Raw genomic sequence first — 20,024 nt, 5'->3', positions numbered from 1 at the left:
AAAAAATTCAGAGTGCTAGATTCCTTAGACATCACCCAATTCCAAAGGTAACTGAGCCTCAGATGAGCTTTAAGAATGCATTAAAAGCCCTCTGTCTATACAGCTACAAAGGAATGTCAATACTTGGGATGCTCCAAGAGAGGAAGTCTGAGTCACTGCTGTAGCCAACAGACTGTCTCTGGAGGTAGGTTCAGAAGACTCTTAGGTACCTGCCTTGGGGAGAGGGGATGGTTAGATAGAATAAAGAAAATTCTGTATCTGAAAATCTCCATTAATAATACAAAAAAAATCAAGAGGAAAAACACAAAACAGACTTAATGTGCCTCTTGCTCATGTAATGCTACAGTTCCTTCCCTTTCCCCTTCCTAGTGTTTGCCTCTCTGCTTATTCAGATCATAAGTAATTTGGGTACAAATTTATCCTTGCATCAGATAAAGAAGAAACTGGTGCTGGAATATCTTGGGTTGCTTATAACACAGTATTATGTTTTATTGCTAATTCTGTAGGGTTTTTTAAATCTTTGCTGTAGATTAGAAAAAAAAGTCACCTTCTTTAGCTAAAATAAATGAATCTGGACTTGTGTTTATATCACTTTTTGCCACAACACTTAAAGGTGGTCTGCTCAAAGGTTAATGGCTTTGAAAACCATTTGGCCAGGTTTGTGGACGTGTTTGCATCACGGGTTAAGGTGACAACTAACATTATTCTATTAGTATGTATTTACTATTACAGATTGCTTGAAAAGCTAAACAGAAGTTAGAAAACATATGCACAGAACAGTATTTCATTTTACACTGGCTTAACAATAACTGTGCTCAAACATTTTTTAGCTTGGTGAATGTATTGCCTATCACTTATGGTATTATTTATTTCATCTGTTAAGTTTCTCAACATAGGATCTGAAATTAGTTAAAGTATAACTTTGATAATTTATTAACTGCAGAATAACTATGAAACTAGCAAAACTAAAAGAGTCATACAACAGCACTTACAACTTTTCCATATTTGCAAAAAATCACTGTTCTTGTAAGACAACAAATGCATGTTTATTTTAACAGAGATGTGGTCAAGATCTAGATTTGGAATCAGTGTTCAGCCTTAATCCATGCATTTTTCTGAATCCATAGGAAAATACTCAATTGTCTAATACTCTATTTTACTAAAGTCAGCAGAACACCACCAGAATGAATTCTGTTGGCTTGTACTTGTGCATATGAAATGTGTTTTATTTCATGAAAATTGTAAACATCTTACCTTTAAAGTCATCTCTCGGGCCTTGCATTTCCTTCTTGTTCATTTTTCTGTCAGTGCAGGAATTGTTATGGGCACCTTTGGAATTGTTTTCTAGGTAAGCTGAGCTCGTTCCTTTCTTGGAGGGATGAGGATCACAGAGTTTTGCATTAATCTTATAAAGCTCGAGGGCCTTAATGGCTGCTGCATTGTTATCCATACGGAGAAAAGTTGGACAGGAAGCACAAAATTCATTCGTGCAGGCTTCATTTCCACAGCCCTCGGTTAACTGGTGGTAGTAGCGCTCTATTAGATGCTTTGCAGCTGCTCGCTTCCTGTAGCAAACATTCAAACAGTAAGTACAAGGATTAGTGGAGCTTTCACATACAAAGCTCATTCAATAGCATCAGCAAGGCAGAGATTAGTCAGGCACTGAAACACAAGATTTCTGTCAGAGAGAACACATCCGAAGATTTTTTTAAATGCAGGATTCTCATCTTGATAAATGCAAATATATTTAACACACAATTTAATTTTTGGGTTCTATGTAAGTAAAAGATAAATCCTGTTTATGCAGTTTTCAGCTTTACATGGTAGTGCTACAGTGGAGACAGTCTTGTACAGTTCTGAACAATCTCAACTGTCACTAAAAAAGAGAGCAATTTGGATGCAAAACAAGGCAGCAACTGAAACAAAACTGAAAGTTGTACAGGTGTTGAATCTAATATATAGTACTGAGGCATGGCTGCCACTGACAGATGAAAGAGGCATGAAACACAAACAATTCAGACATTTATTTAGCAATACTATCAATACTATACTATTTTACCCATTTGATCAAGATTCCAGATGACTAAATTATCATATTTAGTCTATTTAAATCTGAACAAAAAATATTCCTTGATTAATTAAACTGATGCTAAAAACACAATTAGAGATAACCTCAAGGCTGGATATATTTATCCTCAGCTTAAATAAATTATATGGTTGTCCAAATAAAATAAAAAAACAATCCCAAAAAGTGCTATCTGCCAAATCGTTCTGTTTCTCCTGCCATTATAGTATCAAGTACGTATTCTGAAAAATCACAGCTGTATTGCTGTACAAGTCTAGTGCTCAGTACTATATATATGCACAAAAGAAAATGTAACTGCCTTATTAATAAGGCCACAGACTTCTACAGAAACATGCAAATAGTAAAGAAATCACTGGAAAGCTGCAGGTAACCAGGACAGAAGCAGCTGCATGCAGCACCAAGAGCACCATGTTTGACCACATTTCAGAAAGAAACCCCCAAACCTTGACTGCATTTAAAATAATAAGTTTTTAATGAAAACTACCAACTATGAAAGATTTCAAACATTCTGACTAGGCTTAACATAAAGGCTTTTTATGGAACTTCAGTGATACAGTACTACTAAAATTAGAGCAGCAGAGAAATTGTGACATTAACTTAAAATTGCCTTTCCTGATGTCGATGTATGCACAGATTCTGCTTAGAACAAGTACTTCAGAACTGAAGTGCTAGACCCACTGGCACTACTCAGCACTTGCTGCACCTTGCTGTTAATAATGGCTGGTTAAATAGCAGTTTCAATGCAGTTGCTTCAAAAGGGAAAATGTTCTCAGAGTGACTACTGATTACTCAGCAGTAAGACCTCTGCTTTTTTCTCTTCACCCTTCAAGATCTCATAATCCCAGAGAAGAAAATACATCTTACAAGGAAAACAATTACTTTGATGCCTACCTGAGCTTTCATTCCCTGAAATGTTTTCGTTCCAGGGAACAGAAAACAAACAAAAAACCAACTGAGGTGAAAGGTTTCCGTGGCACTTTGATATGGATGTGGAAAGAAAAAGCAGCATGAGCAATATCATTAAAACCATTACTGTGTAACAGGGAATAGCTATACTCTAATCTAAGGGAAGTGTTCTGGTCTAACATTTTTATATCTAGACTTACAAAAATCTGCCTCTCTCCATGTACATCTAAAAATAAGTGGGTTTTTTTTAATCTTGTCTTTCATACTTCAGCCATTAGTATAGAGGCTTTAAGAAAAACCATCCAAATCCCCTCAAAGCAACAGTGTTTTAGTACAACTTGGAACAGTAAATTATTTCAGAGACAACTATTTCTGAATGCAAAATTTCGTGCTTTGATCATTCCTGACCTTCAATCATTCCAGACCTCCAGATTTAGAGAGTGAAATACTGTAATTTGCAAGCAGGTTAAGTATTTATATATGAAAAAGCTGAATTTTTACACCCGAGCTGTGGCCACCAACATGCACACCTTTCCAGCTCACACATGTAGTTTGAATAAAGTTATATGAGTGTATAAACACTGATACATTAACAACACATTTTATCATGTTAAACAACACTTCACTTTAACCAGGTTATATCTGAGATGCCAGTAAATAAAGCTAAGCTTAGACTTGTCTCTAATAGTTAACATCTGAAGGACTCAATGTTTTTTTTTTGCTTTTAGTTTTTAGCTACTGATTACTTCTCAAACTTTGGCATGCCTACAATAAGTCTGTTTGTACAAACACTTTTATTTTAACTTGTGGCTGGCAACTCACTGACTCAAGTTCTCTGAAACTCTATTAGAGACAGAAGGTTGTATTTTTAATTTTTCTTTTTTAAATCAAGTATGGAAGCAAACAATATGGTGTACAACAGTACAGAATACAGCAGTATTAGAATTTTATAGAATATCCTTAGTTGGAAGTGACCCACAAGGATCATCAAAGTTCAGTTTCTGGCCCTGCACAGCACCATCACTAAGAATCACACCATGTACCTAACAAACACTTCTTGATCTTAGGCCTGGCACTGTGACCACTTCCTTGGGGAGCCTGTTCCAGTGCCCAGCCACCCTCTGAGTGAAAAACTTTTTCCTAATATCCAACCTAAATCTTCCCTGACACAGTTTCATGCCATTCCCTCAGGTCCTGTCACCACAGAGAAGAGATCAGTGTCTGCCTCCTGCTTCCGCTCACCAGGAAGCTGCAGACCATGATGAGGTCTCCCCTCAGTGTCCCTCTCCAGGCTGAACAGCCCAAGGGGACTCAGCCACTCCTCATATGGCTTCTCCTCAAGGTGCTTCATCTTTGTAGCCATCCTTCAGATGCTCTTTAACAGCTTTGTATCTTCCTCATATTGCAATACCCAAAACTGCACACAATATTCAAGGTGAGGTTGCTGCAGAGCAGAGTGGGACAATCCCCTCCCATGCCCAGCTGGCCATGCTGTGCCTGATGCTCCCCAGGGCATGGCTGGCCATCCTGGCTGCCAGGGCACTGCTGGCTCATGTTCAACTTGCCACTGACCAGGGCCCCCAGGAGGCCTTTCTGTGATGCAGGTCCCAGGAGCACTTGTATTTGTTGAACTTCATGTGATTAGTGATTGCAACCCTCTAATTTGATGAGGTCTCTCTGCACAACCTGGCTGCCTTCCAGGGAGTCAACAGCACCTCCCAATTTAGTATCACTGGCAAACCTACTCTGTATACCTTGGAGACATGCCTCCAAGTCATCGATGAAGATGTTGAGGAGGGGCAAGGATGGAGCTCTGTGGAACTCCACTAGTGACAGCTCACCAGTCTGATGTCACCCCATTTACTGAAACCCTGTGTGCCTGACCTGTGAGCCAGTTGCTCACCCCTCACATGATGTATTTATCCAGCTGTGTTCTGGACATTGTATCCAGAAGGATACTGTAAAAAGACAGTATTGAAAGTTTTATGGAAATCCAAAAAGATAATATCAACTGGCTTCCCTTGCTCAACCAGATGGGTCACCTTATCATAAAAAGAAATTAGGTTTGACATGAACCAGCAGTGGCTATGACTGATGTCTGTGGTTTTCTTCAGGTGTTTTTCAGTAACTCCCAGAATAATCTTCTCCATAATTTTACCAGGCACTGATGTGAGAGTGACAGTCCTGTAGTTTGGAGGGTCATTCTTCCTGCCCTCCTTGAATATTGGGCCAACATTGGCCAGTCTCCAGTTGACTGAGAGGTCTCCAGATTGCCAAGATCATTGAAAAATCCTTGAGAAAGGCCTTGTGATGACATCAGCCATCTCTGAGTGTTCTTGTAAGAATTCCTTAAGTCCCCATAAACTGGATCCTCCCCCTCTCCCTGGCAGCTATTCCACAGACTTTTCACATTACCCCAGACAAATGATTTAGGTAAATAAATAAAATAAATTTCAGTGAGGATACAGACCTCAGAAGGTAGAAGGGAATTTACCAATCCTTCCACAAGAGCTACCCTTACTGAGGTTCATCAACAAAAAGCCTTACAGAAAATGCAGTTCTGAGTAAGTCAGTGTGAGATTTTCACACATTCCATACCACATTCCCACTGGCGTACTTCAGGTATTAGTATCACTGTCCATTGCCAAAAGACCACATTTCTTATTTCTACATTATTCAGCAAAAGAACTTGTAGCATACTCTTTGTATTGTCCACAAGCAAAAACTTGATCTCTTTCTACATTCCCCTGCTCATTTAGTAAGCTGAAAACTGAAGTTCTTGGCTTGAGGCATTAAAACGGGTTCATCAAGCAATGTAACATAAAACCACTCTCTATTCTTAGCTCATGCTACACCCGTGAAGAGCACAGCTCTCTTCAAGTTCCTATAAAGGGATCTGGTCAAGTGCAGCTGGTCCCTTAGAAAACTCAAGGCCTGGTTCACTGCTGCCCATGAGCACACACAGTTACTACTGTAGCTCAGGCTGTAGTGACTGACCTGCATAGACATTTCCAAATACCCATTGTTGTTGCATATCCAACTATGAAACTGCACTGGTGTGGCTGAAGTTGTAAACATTTCACAGGCATATTCTTATGACTGAAAGATAACTTCCCACTCAGTGGGCCTTGTATAACCTCCCCAAGCAAGGCTTCAGTGAGGAGGAGAGGCACCTAAAATAGACACTCAACTTCCTTCTTTAAAGTCCAACAATTTCACAAGCACACTTTTCTGTTTAAAATGAAATTAGCATTTATTAGTTTGTAGTAGTTACAGAAAAAGAATTGCTTTTAGGCTTTCCATGTGTTCTTTAGCTAATAAAAAGCCAGATAGTAAGTACTTTGCATTTGTAATTTCAATGGTGCCAAAATTGTAGAGTATCATGAGAAACATGTAAAACCAAGACAAAGGTGAACTGGGCTGCATTTTCTGCAGTAATTGTAGTAATTTTTTAATGTCTAAAACCTGCAAAAAACAGGGATTGAGTGTACTGGTTCAAAAGTTCCTATGAAACAATGTAATTTGCATTTCTCAAATACCTTAAACTAAATACTGGAGAAATACCATGGAATGGAATCTCTTGCCATTGAGAAAATTAGAAGTTTAAACATTAAAGGAATTTTTGAAAGATCTGAAGCATGTAATAATTTAAAATTCACCTACAAAGCACTTACATTCAAGTTTACATTTATATTCAAAATGCGCCTGAAGTTTAAAATATCTGCATAACTGCATCATTTTTGCTTGTAAGTTTACCTAAATTTCAGAAATACAAATGGATGTTTCATACTTGTCTGGAAATAGCAGCATGAAATAACACGCTTCTGAATGGTTTTTGCTTAGGATACAATAACTACTATATTATTGTTACAAATAAATCTCTCATTGGACAGGAGTGCTGGAGGGCAGGAAGGGATCTGGACAGGATGGATTGATGGGCCAACAGCATGAAGTTTAACAGGGTGAAGTGTCAGGTCCTGCACTTGGGCTACAACAACCCTGTGCAGTGCTACAGGCTGGAGCACTGTGGCTGGAAAGCTGCCCAGTGGAAAAGGACCTGGGGGTGCTGGTCCACAGCAGCTGAACATGACCCAGTGTGTGCCCATGTGGCCAAGAAGGCCAATGTGACCCACACACCTGGCCTGTGTCAGCAATGATGTGGCCAGCAGGATGAGGCTGTGATCTCCCTGTTCTTGGACCCTGAATCCCATCTCCAGTTTTGGGCCACTCACTGCAAGGGAGTAATTGAGGTGCTGGAGTGGGTCCAGAATAGGGCAATGGAGCTAATGAAGAGTCTGGAGCACAAGTCTTAGGAAGACCAGCTGAGGAAGCTAGGGGTGTTTAGCCTGGACAAAAGGGAGGGTGAAAAGTGACCTAATCACTCTCTAGAACCACTTGAAAGGAGGCTGTAGCCAGGTGAGGGCTGGTCTCTTTTCCCAGGCAACCAGTGACAGGACAAGAGGAAAACGGCATCAAGCTGTACCAGGGGAAGTTCAGGTTGGACATCAGAAAAAGTTTCTTCACTGAAAGGGCTGTCAAGCTTTGGAATGGGCAGGTCACAGAGGTAGTGCAGTCACCATCCCTGCCTGGAATTCTTCAAGAAACACCTGGACATGGAATGTAATGCAATGGTCTAGTTGATAAGGTGGTCATTGGTCAAGGGCTGGACTCTGTGACCTTGAAGTTCTTTTTCAGTCTTGATGATTCTATGATTGCTCCAAGACAGCTAATTTCATTAAATGGAAATCTACTACAGCCTGTTTTACAATGGCTATTAGGAACTTAGAAGTGCCAAAATGTTCATAAGCAATTTTCTTAATAGAAAAAAATAAAAGCATTAATATGCATAGAAACCCAGGAAACAGTTTTTTTAGTACTAATAGCAAAGCAATTTCAATAGATGCGTTTGTAGAATAAAGAGACACATCTGCAGCAGTTATACTACACTTTGGAAAGAAGATGACCAGCATGTCAAAAACTGTTAAAGAAGGTGTTGTAGATGGTCATCTTTGTAAAGTTAAATATTGCTTTGTGCAAGTTTCAGCTTCAAACCCTGCATGCTGATTTTCCTGTTTCTGTTTAGTTAGAGTAAGAAGAGCAGTGCTAGAAAAGACAGGCTTCCAGTAATAGCACTGCCCACACAGAGCCTTTAGAAGAGCCCTGCACACCAAACTGCCAAAGAGTCCACCCACAGCTGGAGCCCAGCCCTTGGTTCCAGCAGTGCTGTAACACCTTTTGCCTGCCTCAGCCTCTGGCCTCACAGCAAATGTGGATCTGGCAAACGTGCCTGTGCATGGAGCTCACATTTTCCAAACCCCATTCTTTCCAGTGTGGTGGACCCCAATAGCAGGGGTGGATTGTGAGCTCTGCATGGACCATACTGGTTTAACCCAAGGGACCTTCCTTCCCACTGTGTGTTCTAGATCCAGCATGCTTCTGGGAATATCATGTGCTGACAAAAGCATGGCATTTCCTCAGAAAGGGCACCCCTGAGAACAGAAGGTCTGTCCTGGCTATATGGAGCAATGCAGGAAGACAGGAAAAGGGAGCAAAGAACACAGCATCTATCTCGCAATCTTGTCTCAGAAAAATTGTCTTGCTACAGTCATATTAAAAAACAGAGCAGGGTTTCAAAATTGCAAAGAATCCCATCCTCAAAAGCAGAGAGAAGGAAAGATGAATGCACAGAAAGCTGTATGAAGACAGTCATATCTTTGCCTTGATAAAAAACGTTTAAAAAAAACAGAGAGTGAAAATACATGAACATAAAAGAAGTTACTGTTAAACAATCAAATTATGTGATTTAGTGCTAAAGAGGTTTTAAGAAAGATATATGAATCGAAAGGGAAAGTCAATGGAGATGTGTGACAGGAGCAGTCAGAAAATGCTGACCTTAACAATTCTAAGATAAAAGACTTGTAAATTTGAGTCAGCACCAAGATGTTAATCACATGGAGACCCAGAATTTGAAAAGCCTGGGATAAGCAAGACTTACATATGGAAGATTTTGCTGTGTAAGAATCTGAATATTTTCTTTAAATTTCTTTTCATGCAAACATGTGAAACATATATGACTATGCTCTTGGTATGAAGCTTTGTAATTCAAAACATGGAAATAAATAAAGCAATTATATCAGCCAGCCAGAGCAAAACCAACCATTCATTGTGCAAACAAAAATCCACTTGCTTTAGTCCCTGCATTTACTAATGAATTTCAGGCATGTAAATAACACAGTAACTATTTTTAGCAACACAGCAGGCTTGCAGGTCACAACTCTACCACTCAACCTGCCATTCCATCTTATGTGGCAAGAGCAGCTATGCAGAAGGATTGCAAACATTCTCTCTAACAGGTGTAGTCCATATCACATTGTGATACAGTTCAAAAAACATTTAGTTTTGCAAATACACTGTATAACTACTCATCAAATATGTGAATTCCTACAGCTTGACTGGCTCATATTTATTTTAGACATGGCTAAAATTTATGAAGTCAGGGCCACACTGATCACTGGTGTACATAAAAAAGAAAAAGTATTTAGCTGTAACACAGGAAAGCTTACTTCTGTAAATTTTTATTTATGTTCGGTTCTAAGGAAGATAATTCACACACACACACAAGAATTGTCAAACTTCTAAAAGGAAAAAAACTTTACTGCCTTTTCCTTCTGATTTATGCTAGGTTGTTAAAGTCTTTGTTTCACACCAGTCTAGGTGAGTGCTGCTGATACATCTTTGCTTAAAATGCATAAAAACCATTACTCTAACTGGTAATATCCAGAGTGGACTATAGCCAGCCTGCAGCCTTATTTCCTCTGTTTGGCTAGGACAGGGAAACTAAAGGACACAACTTAACTTGCTGCAGGAACAATAAACCACAATGCAGCATGGGCCACTACTGGAGCAGGAGTAAGAGATTATGGCAGGGCTTTTATTTACCCTGTGACCTCTAACACAGCAACACACAGAGTCCACACACCAACAGGCAGAGTCACCTTTCAGGTCAGGCTCCCTGCAACCTTCACTGCATTCCTAAGAAAGCAGCTGGACAGCACTTCTGTAGCAGATGGTATGAGTGAGGGAAAAAAAATCTGAGGTACCAGAAGAATTGCTTCTCCTAGTGCAACAAAAGGCTTCACTGCAGTGAATTGTTCAGAAAAGCCTTCACTGTTTCCTCCTCCTCATTTTTTAGGGGGGGCTCACTGCAGTTTTGCTCCTCCTTAAGTTGGGCAGCTACAGCTGAGAAGTCCTTGAGCAATTCACACGATGTCACTAGGCTGCAAAACATCCTGAAAATGGCATCCAGCTCACAGCATGTACAACGCTAGACCGCTTGGGGGGAAGGCGTGAAGGAGACAGTTTAAGGTCAGAGAAGAAGTTCATGGCAGAAGAGAAATGAACCTGGATCTTTTGAAGCCTCAGACAGCACACCAACTACTGGGCTACATTCCCTCTATTATTTTGGAACCTGTGCTGTTATCCAGAAGAGCAGTTTGTGGTTTCCCTGTTTGAGTTCTATGACAGGACAGTTTGAATAGCTAGAAAAGAATTTTGTTTGCTAACTCACAGAAGAATGAAGTCTCAAAAAACTTTTTTTGTTTTTAAATAGTCCTCTAAATTCCAGCAACTCCTTTGAATTTTGAATTTAAATGAACGTTTCAGTCTACCACAATCTTGATTTTAGTTCATCCTGGCTTCTAACCTAATGAAGACAGACAAAAATGTTCAGACCTGTCACCAAGATGTTCTGTGGTTTAGCGAAAGAGAGCTAGTTTTCTGTTTCTAGAAGTAACTGGCATATAAATTCACCAAATTAAGTCACAATTTCTTTTTCTTAGTTCAACAATCCATCTACCACAAGAGATACCAGCAGGTATTGGGCCTTAATACTGAAGTGTCTTCAAAGCCATGCAAGATGTTAGTGAACAGCAGGTAGCAATTATATCTCTTCTGTGAAGTCTGAATATAGGCTGTAAGATTTCTGACACTGTATTATGCTACCATCTACTGGTTCACGTTAAATTAAACCTCTGAACTTTCCCTTAAACTCATGCACCCTCCAAACAAAACAAAAAAAAAATCAGTTTCTACAGAGGCTTAAAATTGCAAAATATTAATTTGAAATTTGCTAAGGTAATTTCACAGTTCTACTCAGCTTTTGTCTTCTTTTTATTAAGCAGATGCAAGAGTGACTGTTATACATGTTCAGAACATTTTTATCAAGATAAACCAAACTCATCCAGTCATTTACTTACATTCGGCTAGTTTCAATGTTCTCAGAGTGTGGTTCTCCTGGTGATCTGCAAAACCAGAGAGAAAAACTTAAGCACTGCTTGTTCTTTTAAGTCATTACAATATGAAGTTATGAAAGATGGAATGCGATGAGTGTATTATTGCCACTAAAAGCATCAACTTTTTGATACTTGCAGATTTAACTTCTCAAACTCTAGAATTCAGTTTATCACATAAAACATGATAGTATAATTAAGCTAAATTTCCCTAAGCAGGGGAGCACTTGTTCCCCGTGCTTACGTAACAGGAGCCATTAGGGGAGAGATCTGCTGGCAGTACTTCTGCATTCTGGCTGCACAGTGCTCCAGGGTTCTGGGCTAATTCTTCATAACCACTTCTGTAACCAAACGTGTACTCAAAGATTATCAGCGATCAACTGCAACCAACAAATTCTCTACAGAGCTGGACTCTAAGAAGTAGCAGCTCAGAAACAGGGTCCAAAAGGATATCAAAACAAATCTCTTATCTCTCTCCACCTGAATTCACGGAGCTAATCTCACAGATTTCTATTGTCTTCAGTCCAGCCAAGAGATCAGACAGCAAAATTCAGAATTAAGTGTTATTGCCTAGTACAAGCAGCACCTGTGTTTAGCTTGGCAACCCCACTGACTTAATTTACAGACTAATTCAGTTAGCTCCATACTAACTTAAAGTAGACTAAATTATAGTTATTTAGCTCCTCCTTATTCCCATCTTCCTTAAGACAGCACTGATTCAACTGTTAATTTTTTTCAGACAGCATTTTTTTTTCTCTCTTTGAGGCAGAACTTCCCCCTAGCCAGTGAGTTTGTAGCCAGACAAGCCAGAAGACAAGGCAGTACAAATGCAGCAATTTTGTTTCCCATCATCTTAGGATGCCTTGAAATCAGACCTTTGCTCGGGAACAACCTTTGGTACAGTTGACCAGTACTGCCATGCTGGAAATACTGTGCAAGGAGTGGAAACAAAGCACAGCCATTACAGTAAAACTCTGCAGCTTAGATGAACAAAAATGTCTTTCATGACAGCTCTCTAAAAACAGAAGTGAGCTAAAATCTGCAAACAGAACTAACTTTTTAGGTTTCACCAGAGTCTGCTGAGAGACTTCAGTTAGGACAGCTAAGCAGACTTTCCCACAGCTTTACAGGAAAAAAAAAATCAATATTTATAAGAATGCAATTTCTAAATTTCTCTATTTATTATAAAACTATGTATAACATTCTAAATGCTATTGGAAATCTCCACATGTAGCCTGATACATTCCTTTTTTCCTGCTTCATTGTGCTATTTTACTGGATGGTCTCTCCTATTAAAGTTTGGACTGCTCTCCAAATGCTCTACTAAAATTTTAGTTACTTTTCTGAAATATCAGATCTTAACAACTTTTTGGATTCTACTAAACAGACCCAGTGCCTAGAAGGTATTTCTGGCAGACAACTTATAATTTCCAGGTTAGCTGGATACTGTGTGGTGACAGATGATGCAGAACACAGGAGATTATTTGTTTGTATTTCACTAACTTATAAAATTTAACAGACACTAGGGACAGAATTCTGAACTTCCTATCCAACTAACATTACACTCATGCTTAAAATGTAAATACTCTTTAACTGGAAAATAACATAAAAACTGCCCAATCTCAAAATTTGGCCTCTGTTTATTACCTCCAAATTACATTTCCCTTACTCATTAAATTGTCAGGACTGACAAGGCAGTTGCTGACAAAAATACTGCTCAGCAGCAAAACAAATAAGAATTTCCTTTTAACTCTGGTGACCAAAGCAAGCCTCTAAATGCTTAGTGAAAAGAATCTCAATTTTTTTTCCCACTCATTCACCCGAGCATTTAAGTGTTAGAAGCTGGAATAGAAGAAAGACACATGTTTATAGTCATACTGGTTAGCTCCTCTATTTACTTCCAAGACTTTAGAGAATGGTAGCAAAATGTCTGGACATTTAAGGCTTTTGCTTTCTTAATTCCAGTATTGGGACATACAACACATTGAAGATTTGGGAAAGAGTAGTGCTTTTAATTGCTTCGAAAATACAAAGGAAATAGTGGTGTTAAAAAAAAACCATCAAGAATATCTAAAGCCTTTCAGCCTTTAAAATAAACAGCAGCATGAAGAATTACAGAAAAAGAGCAGACTGGCATCTAAACTCTGCATATAAAAAAAGCAGCCTGGTAATCTGCGTACAGACATGAAAACAGCTAGCAGTATATCCAAAATCTTTTCCTATCCTCACTATTTATGAGAATATTATTAGGGCTGTAAAGAGACAATACAGTTCAGTATATGTTACTCAAAAAAAAAGGTTGTGTCTATAAGATAAACAATATAAGAAAAAAATACCATCTAGCTGGGTCAAAAAAGGTTTAGTCCTCTAAGGTAAGTGGTTCTGCAGAACACAGGATGAAAATTCCTTCAGCTTATTGTTTTCTAAAACATGAACAGACCTACTATAACTATGATTTGCAGAACTATTAATGGACATATTAATTCGATTTTAAAAGGTTTCAAATGACAACATAAGCACCTAATAAAATGAGGTTTCAATACTAAGCAAAATGAAATGGAAGATCAATCTAATTACAGGAATTGTACTTGTTTGCTGAGAAGCTATTTATTTTGCAATACCCAATTGTTTACAAACAAGATACCTTGTTATTTCCTGTGAGCAGGCAACAGTATTGAAAAACAACTATATAGTACGGCAAGACGTCCTTTCATCATGCTTAAAATCTGAAACAAGAGTTCTGTTCAGAGAAAATCTCAGAGCAAATGCTCTTAAAAATTTCAGCTTTCAGTTAGATTGTAGACACTGATCACAAGACAACAACTAATCTGAATACTGCAGTATGAGCTCACAAATTCAAATGGTGGCTCATTTCCAATAACACAGGGAGCAACTCCTCCATTCTACAAGCCACTCCTTTTACTTCCAGTGTACCTCTCTAGATGAGAAAAGTAATGGTATGCAAGCTTACACACACTTTAACATCATCAAGCCATCTGGAGAAATACTTCAAAACAAAAACTGAACACATGCTTGGATAAGTATGCTAAACAGTTTATACAGAAATTCAGTACGACAGCAAAATCAAAACCAGGGACTTTTAAATGATAGCATTGTTCTTAAGAGGGATATCATGGAGCACCACAGCGTTTGCTTGTATTTTAAAAAGCAGGCAAGGGCAAACTGAGCCAGCGTTGAAATCACTGTCAGCAAGAGTGTAACTCAACTCTGCCGGCTGACTTATCTAAAACAAACAATGTAACTTAATATTATTTATAAAACCAACTTCAGGTCATACAAATTAAATACCTTAAAATAAACATTATAGTAGAAAAACTCCTGAGAAACAACCTGATATGCTTTATGCTTACCTTTTACAAGCTGTGGCCATTCGGTGACATCAGGGTGATCACAATTTTGAGTCACTGATCAAAACCGAGTTGTTGCACCAGTCCTGTATCACGCTGAGCTAAGCATAAGCTTAACAATTCTAAATAAGTAAAAATAATGTAGTTAAAAGTTCTTAAAAATTATTTTCAGACAATTCTCTAAATAAAAAAAATAATAAAAAGAAGAAAAATATTGATGCTAAGCATTGTTTTATCAGCGAGATTACAACTTACTTACATTCATTTTTTGTATGGCATTTTAACTTCTAGAGTAACTCGCTACAGTACAATCAACTGATAACCTTGAAAATTCAGCAATTTATTTTTAGTCTAAAAAACCAAAAGCCATACCCATCTCTTGGACCAGTGCAAAACACCCAGTGTCAAGACAATAAGGATTCAAGGATCTGGAAGTGTGTGCATAAATATGAACTGTAATTTGTAACTACAATAAAATTCTGGTAGAAATGTTGCTGCTACAACTTGATTAACATTGTTTCTTAGCAAGCAAGGCTCTGTTCCCAGGGGAGCAACAAAGTAACCTGAACTTTGTTGTGTGCCTCTCCCCAAAAAAAAGTAAGCTATAAATAAGTAAAAGTTTCAGAGGAGCAACCTTTGCTATCTGTGGCAAATCTTTTAGCTTCTTTGCTCCATTTTTATCATGTGTCCTCTCTCCTCTCCCTTAAATTTTCAAAAGTATATTTTACCTGTCAATTGTTTCCCGTGATCTGGCTCCACTGGTATAAATGGAAGGGTTGGTCCTTTACTTTGTCACGCAGGTGGCAGCCAATGATCACTCAGCAATACTCGTGCCCAGAGCGCCCTGGGACCACCCCAGCTGATTACTTCCATGGCTGAAAAGGAACCAGTTAGTCTCTTACCTACTGCTATTATCTACTCTAAACTAAAGTTAACGGAAAAAATATTTCCAAACATAATCCTCAACACTCAATTCATCCCATTCTCTCTCCCCCCCAAGCTCCTAAGTGCACTGGAGAAAGTCAGAAAAGAAAAAAGGTCTCTGAAGGAGAATCAGATGACAAACAGCATTCGCTTTCTGCTAATATAAAGTTTTGATAAAAATTGCAATGTTAATATTGTATTTAGTAAATAAAAAGTCCTCTTACTTTCTCTTTAAAGTAGTAGCTATGAAGACAGACCTCTGTATAGTATCCTGAGAAATTTATTCCTGTGGTAACCCAGATGAAACCCCACATTTGCAGGTTGCCATGCAGCAAAAGCCTCACACAGAATGAAGGTGCACAAAGCTATTGATGGCACAACTGCAGCTCTCTGCAACACCTGCAGACATAACAATCTGGTGCAAATACTAAGAGAGCACATCAGACAGCTTGAAATATTTAGTAAAAAACATTTATTTCTTTACTGCACCTTCTTTTGTGCTTCCGTCCAATGTATTACAAGAGTATTACAGCAAGATCTTAGCAAGGCTCATGATTTTCTAAAATTTGTCAGAAAAGCTGCCCAGTTTTGCCAATCTACTACAATTTGCAATTCTGCCACAAACTCTGTCCAGAACAAAATTTGTCTTAGTTTCAGAATGATGCTTATTAGTTTTATCATTCATTGAGATAGGTAAAGTGCCATCTGTTGATTTTAACATCAGCAATATTTAAGTGTTCTCATTGTAACACAAGTGCAGTTGACACAAGGAAAGTAAAAACAAAATAGGCTACCAAAAATCTCCAAAACAAAACTGAGGTTCTCCAGTACTTATGTTTCATGGGTGTAAATTGTCAAAGTTTAACTGAGTCAATTCCAGGAACACAGAACAATGATTACAAGTCAGTTGGAAAGGTTCCTCATCTGTCAACATTACAGAGCAGGGTAAAGACTTTCCATTTAATGCTTGTGACCATCAGCTGTACAGAAAGGCAACAACCCAAGATGCTGATGCAAAACTAAGAAGCTGTAAAACACTACTCTGCTTATGACATTCTGATTAAGATCTGAAAACTTCCACTTTTAGGCAAGCCTTAGTTTTGAGGAAACAGATGCTTATTCTAACTAACACTGCTTCTAGCACTTTGCCCAAGTAACTTTTAGTACACTGGTCAGAGGACAGTGGTATAATCACTAAAGCCTCATTGGTTGGGAAAGCTGCATTCTGACTACTCTAAGTATCAGCTCACATTCTGGAGTGTGCCTGACCAACGACTCCCTACCTAGACTTGGTCCTATACCACCCAGACTATTGACAACAATGTATTACAGTAGTCTTCCATTCAAATGGAAGCATGGTGGAACACCAGGCTGCCATACACCTTAGTAAAACAAAGTTTTCCTGAGGCTGTTTCATATGGGAGAAGTCATGAACGTGACTGGCAACAGTGAAGGAGCACATGAAGTGCTGGTGCTGGATTCAAACACCACTAGATTTTGGAATGTTAAAAAATATACTTTAAGTTGGCAGCTCCACAGTCATAGTCAAGACAAGCTTATGCCAAGGCCTGATCCAGATCCAACTCTGTTAGTCTCATTTACTACATCGCCAAACATAGTATCTAACAGCAGTTCTGTGATGGGAGGCAGGGTCTGAACCGCAGCAAATCTCATGGAGCTGAAGTAAACTCATCTAAGTTTTGTTGTGAAACTTGTACCTACAAACTGAATTTGTCATGGGTCAGAGCTCTGAGTCAGGTAGTTTCAGCATTTCTGATTTGTTGCACAATACCTTAAACCTAGACTTACTGAATTGTGGTCTAAAATTCTCATGCTCCTTTTCAGCAGTCTAGATGCAAAAAACCTTAATGAATCATTTTTCTCTTTTATCTCCTTCTCATCCTACCTTTCCCACCTATCCTTGCCTTCACTCCTGTGGGACAGAATATGATTGGCAAGGATTCCCTAGCATTGATGAAAGAATTAATTTTTCTAAAACCTTACTCATTCATGCATCAGCAGAGTAGTGTCTGCTGGCAAAGAGACCAGCACGCTGGAACACAAAGTGGGTGGTGAAGGAGACTGCCATCAAAGATTTATTCTGAATGTATTTCAAAGGGCATTTTGACTGCTTGATACAAACAAGGCCACAAAACCTCCAACCTGGTTAGGAGAGTCAAAAGACGCTACTTGATTAGGAAAGGAAAACTACACTGATGAATACACTAAGATCCTGGAAAATGGTATTATGAGTTGTGAATTGGACTAAATCAATGGCTTTTCTCTCACAGGAATTTCTCTACAAAAAACCTCCTCTGTTTGTAACTTACCTTACAGAAGATAGAAACAGCAGCCCCAGAGCAGATATTTATTCATATTACTCAAACAAATTTCTCTGGTCCTAACTGTTATGATCAGCATGGCTTACAGCTCAGGCTTTTACAGAAACACTGAGCAGCTGAAGATATGAAAGGAAGTTTGTGCCGATGGAGTATGCCCAAAAAACCCAAGATGGCTGTCAGGCTCTCTGGGGACTAATGACTATTTACTAGAAGTAGAATCAACTAAGGCTGCAACTACACCTATTACAGATAGCAAGACATAAAGATATATCTTCAAACCATGCATCTGAAGAACTTTGTGACTTCAACTAGCCCTCATCAAAAAGGAACGGGATAAATAATGTTTATGCAGTGATTTGGAACAACATCTATTTCTCCAAGATGGCACAGGTGAATATTTTCTTAAAAGAATGTTCCTATCAACTCAAGGAGTTAAACAATGAGTGAAAGAACAAGATGTCAGAAAGCAAGTTCAGAAGCATCAAAAGGGGCTAAAAGCAACTTTCTTGCATAGTTTGATGAAAGATATCGGCACATTTCCATAAACCTTGAAAGTCTACAAGCATGAGGCAAGAGCAGGTTCCCAACTTCAACGTACAGAACCTAAAGCCACACCCTGAAGATTATAAGTACTTATTTTTCAGCAACCAAAAAAAAAGGCAAACAACTTCCAGGTTGGAATAATTTTTTTGAACATTGTTACCTACATGGTTTCCCTAAACCTGCTACTATCCTTGGGTTATTTGATGGTCACCTTCTGAGAGAGCAATGCAATCTGGCTGGCAGTTGACACACAGTATCTGAGGCCTAGGAAGATCCCCTAGAGGATGAACACTTTCCATTTTTAAACTGTAACTTCTGATTGCCTTATTGAAAGAGTGGCACTTGTAAGAATTTAAGTTTCCATTACAAAGGAATTTTAACTATCTACCCAAGTAATCTTTGATCCAAATTCAATATTCTCTTTTAATCTATGATGAAAATAGGGGTAATCCACTGTACAATGAAGTACCACGATCTACGAGTATCAGAATTTTAGTTGCTTAATATAACCATCTCTCTCAAGAATATACCACTAAAGACAGCTTTTCAAAGTCTTCTGAAGAGTCCTTATGAATGCTCCAAGAATTAATTTTATATATTTCCAGAATGACTTTGAGTACCACAACGAAACAATCATTTATACAGTAAGAAACTGACACCTAATAGAAGAGTGGGCCTTTTATAATATGCAGAAAAGAAAAAGAAAAAAGTAATGCAATAGGCATGTTTGAGCCTATATTTCTTCATAAAGTTGGAAGTACAAATTACTTTTCTTGCCTGTATGCTGCTTCCAATGCACAAAACATAAAAAGATAAGTTTTCTTCATCTAATTAGTAGGCAAAATTATTACTGATTCTATAGTAAAATAAAACAGCCACTAATACACCCTGATCATATAAATCCTAATGGGGCCAAAAAAAAATCCCAACCAAACACTAATAAGGCCTCTATATGATTTCTTTTTCCCACTGCCTGGTAAGCCAAGCAATTCAACTAGTAACAACAAATGCAAAATCGCATGAGTTAGAAAACCAAAAGAATTGGGTTTTATCCTGGAAAATGCCAACCTAAAGTGACTAAAGCAGTCACAACTGATGTACAAATGTACACATGCTCCCATGTATTACAAAAAGAATGACAGATATGGCTCATGAAGGGTCCCTGGCACAAAGCACTTCACACATCTTCCAAACTTAAACCCAGTTCTCCAATTATTCAGTACTCTTCAAAAGTGTTCCAGAAGTAGTAGAAAAGAGCCACAAAAACATCATGTAGATAGAAGAAAATGCCTTGTGATTAAACAATGAAAAGAGTTCAAAGTTAATTAAGCCTATCAATACAGATACTGGAAGAAACTAAGTCTTCTCATAGCGCAAAAAGAATACACAAAGATCTTTGAACTGAAAGAATGCATATAAAATCCTCATTAATAGAAACTGAAGACCCACAAATTCAATTAGAGCAGGAACACAAGTATGAGAACAATTAACACTTGAATAAATTATTTGGGATGGGAATCTGAATTTGTTACTATCTTCAAATAAAGTTAGTGCTACTCTGGAATTT

General features: G+C 38.4%; 1 protein-coding gene across 3 annotated transcripts in view; it reads right to left on the bottom strand.

Annotated features, from left to right (window-relative positions):
* The window catches only part of UBE3A (ubiquitin protein ligase E3A), a 52,945-nt gene that overhangs the window by 20,621 nt on the left and 12,300 nt on the right, over window positions 1-20,024 (bottom strand). For 2 of the 3 annotated variants that reach the window (XM_066545202.1, XM_066545203.1), the window contains 3 exons: window positions 14,652-14,770; window positions 11,248-11,292; window positions 1,255-1,565 (listed from right to left, as the gene is read on the bottom strand). In XM_066545202.1, the coding sequence (XP_066401299.1) occupies window positions 1,255-1,565; window positions 11,248-11,292; window positions 14,652-14,671 (376 nt within the window). In that variant the 5' untranslated portion in view covers window positions 14,672-14,770. Of the gene's footprint in view, window positions 1-1,254; window positions 1,566-11,247; window positions 11,293-14,651; window positions 14,771-15,376; window positions 15,524-20,024 lie in introns of all 3 variants that reach the window. The other variant, XM_066545201.1, reaches the window with a different exon arrangement.

The sequence above is a fragment of the Molothrus aeneus genome, chromosome 2 (assembly GCF_037042795.1).
Source record: "Molothrus aeneus isolate 106 chromosome 2, BPBGC_Maene_1.0, whole genome shotgun sequence".
Classification (NCBI taxonomy): domain Eukaryota; kingdom Metazoa; phylum Chordata; class Aves; order Passeriformes; family Icteridae; genus Molothrus; species Molothrus aeneus.
The sequence above is the reverse complement of the archived record's forward strand: the minus strand, read 5'-3'. Positions and strand labels throughout refer to the sequence as shown.